The sequence below is a fragment of the Larus michahellis genome, chromosome 26, assembly GCF_964199755.1.
Source record: "Larus michahellis chromosome 26, bLarMic1.1, whole genome shotgun sequence".
Lineage (NCBI taxonomy): Eukaryota > Metazoa > Chordata > Aves > Charadriiformes > Laridae > Larus > Larus michahellis.
This window is the reverse complement of record NC_133921.1, coordinates 2,718,283-2,720,119: the sequence shown is the minus strand read 5'-3', so window position 1 is coordinate 2,720,119 and position 1,837 is coordinate 2,718,283. Positions and strand designations below refer to the sequence as shown.

Genomic DNA, 1,837 nt, shown 5'->3' with positions numbered 1-1,837 from the left:
GGGGCCACGGGACCCACATCCCGACCCACAAGTGGGGCTGGGAGGCTCAGGGAGGCCACGGGACCCACATCCTGACCCACAAGTGGGGCTGGGGGGGGATAGAGGACACAGAGCCACGTCCTGACCCACAAGTGGGGCTGGGGAGGCTCAGGGAGGCCACAGGACCCACATCCCGACCCACAAGTGGGGCTGGGGGGGGATAGAGGACACGGGAGCCACGTCCTGACCCACAAGTGGGGCTGGGAGGCTCAGGGAGGCCACAGGACCCACATCCCGACCCACAAGTGGGGCTGGGGGGGGATAGGGGGCACGGAGCCTGACCCACAAGTGGGGTTGGAGGGGGATAGAGGACACGGGACCCACATCCTGACCCACAAGTGGGGCTGGGAGGCTCAGGGGGGCCACGGGACCCACATCCCGACCCACAAGTGGGGCTGAGGGGGGATAGGGGGCACGGAGCCTGACCCACAAGTGGGGTTGGAGGGGGATAGAGGACACGGGACCCACATCCTGACCACAAGTGGGGCTGGGAGGCTCAGGGGGGCCACGGGACCCACATCCCGACCCACAAGTGGGGCTGAGGGGGGATAGGGGGCACGGAGCCTGACCCACAAGTGGGGTTGGAGGGGGATAGAGGACACGGGACCCACATCCTGACCCACAAGTGGGGCTGGGAGGCTCAGGGGGGCCACGGGACCCACATCCCGACCCACAAGTGGGGCTGGGGGGGGATAGGGGGCACGGAGCCTGACCCACAAGTGGGGTTGGAGGGGGATAGAGGACACGGGACCCACATCCTGACCCACAAGTGGGGCTGGGAGGCTCAGGGAGGCCATGGGACCCACATCCCGACCCACAAGTGGGGTTGGGGGTCTGGAGGACCATGACCTGGGACCCTGCTGTGACCCACAAGTGGGGTTTGGGGGGGATAGGGGACACAGAGCCTGACCCACAAGTGGGGTTGGGGGGTCTCGGGGAGGTGACCTGGGACCCTGCTGTGACCCACAAGTGGGGTTGGGGGGTCTCAGGACCTGCCCCACACATCCTGCCCCACAAGGGCGGTTGGGGGTCTCGGGGAGGAGCCGCGGGACCCGGATCCCGACCCACAAGTGGGGTTGGGGGGTCCCTGCCCCACAAGTGGGGGCATCGGGGGGGCGGGGAACGGGACGACCCACATCCTGCCCCACAAGTGGGGCATCGGGGGGGGGGGCGGGGGGGGGGGGGACGGACACACACACGCACAGAACCGCCCCCCCCAACCCCTTCATTAACGTTTTAATTAATTAAATTCAGCCTTTAGGGCTCCGAGCCCCCGCCCCGCCGATAATTTATGCGGCGTTATGCTAATTTTATGCTAATTAATGCTAATGAGGACCACGCCCCGCCCCCCCGGCCACCGCCCCGGGACGGGCCGGGTTTGATTTTTTTTTATTATTATTTTTTTTTTTTTCCCCTCCCGGAAAAACACCCGAAAAAAGGGGGAAAAAGGAAGAAAAAAACCGCAACAAACGGCTTCGGCCGCCGGCGGCGACCCCCCCCCCGGCCCCCCCCGCTCTTTTTTTGGGGCGAAAAAGGCTGAAAAAGGGGCAAAAATCCACACACAACCCCCCCCCCGGCGCTGCCCCGGGACGGCGGAAAAAACCCAAAACAACTTTTTTTTTTTTTTTTTTTTTTTTTTTGCCTTAAATTTTGCATTTTTTGCCTCTTTTTTTTATAATTTTTCGCTCCGGTTTTTTGTCGTTTTTCATTTTTGCCTCCGGTTTTTGTCGCTTTTGCCGCTTCTTTTTTTTTTTTTTAGGTTTTTCCCTCAATTTTGGGACTTTTGGGCTCCGTTTTC

The 1,837-nt window shown here is 61.7% G+C and overlaps 1 protein-coding gene across 1 annotated transcript in view; it reads left to right on the top strand.

Annotated features, from left to right (window-relative positions):
- The first annotated feature begins 1,330 nt into the window (after positions 1–1,330).
- The window catches only part of LOC141734924 (EH domain-containing protein 2-like), a 15,082-nt gene continuing 14,575 nt past the window's right edge, over positions 1,331–1,837 (top strand). Inside the window, 1 exon segment of the mRNA XM_074567240.1 lies at positions 1,331–1,415. Within this exon segment, the coding sequence (XP_074423341.1) occupies positions 1,331–1,415 (85 nt within the window).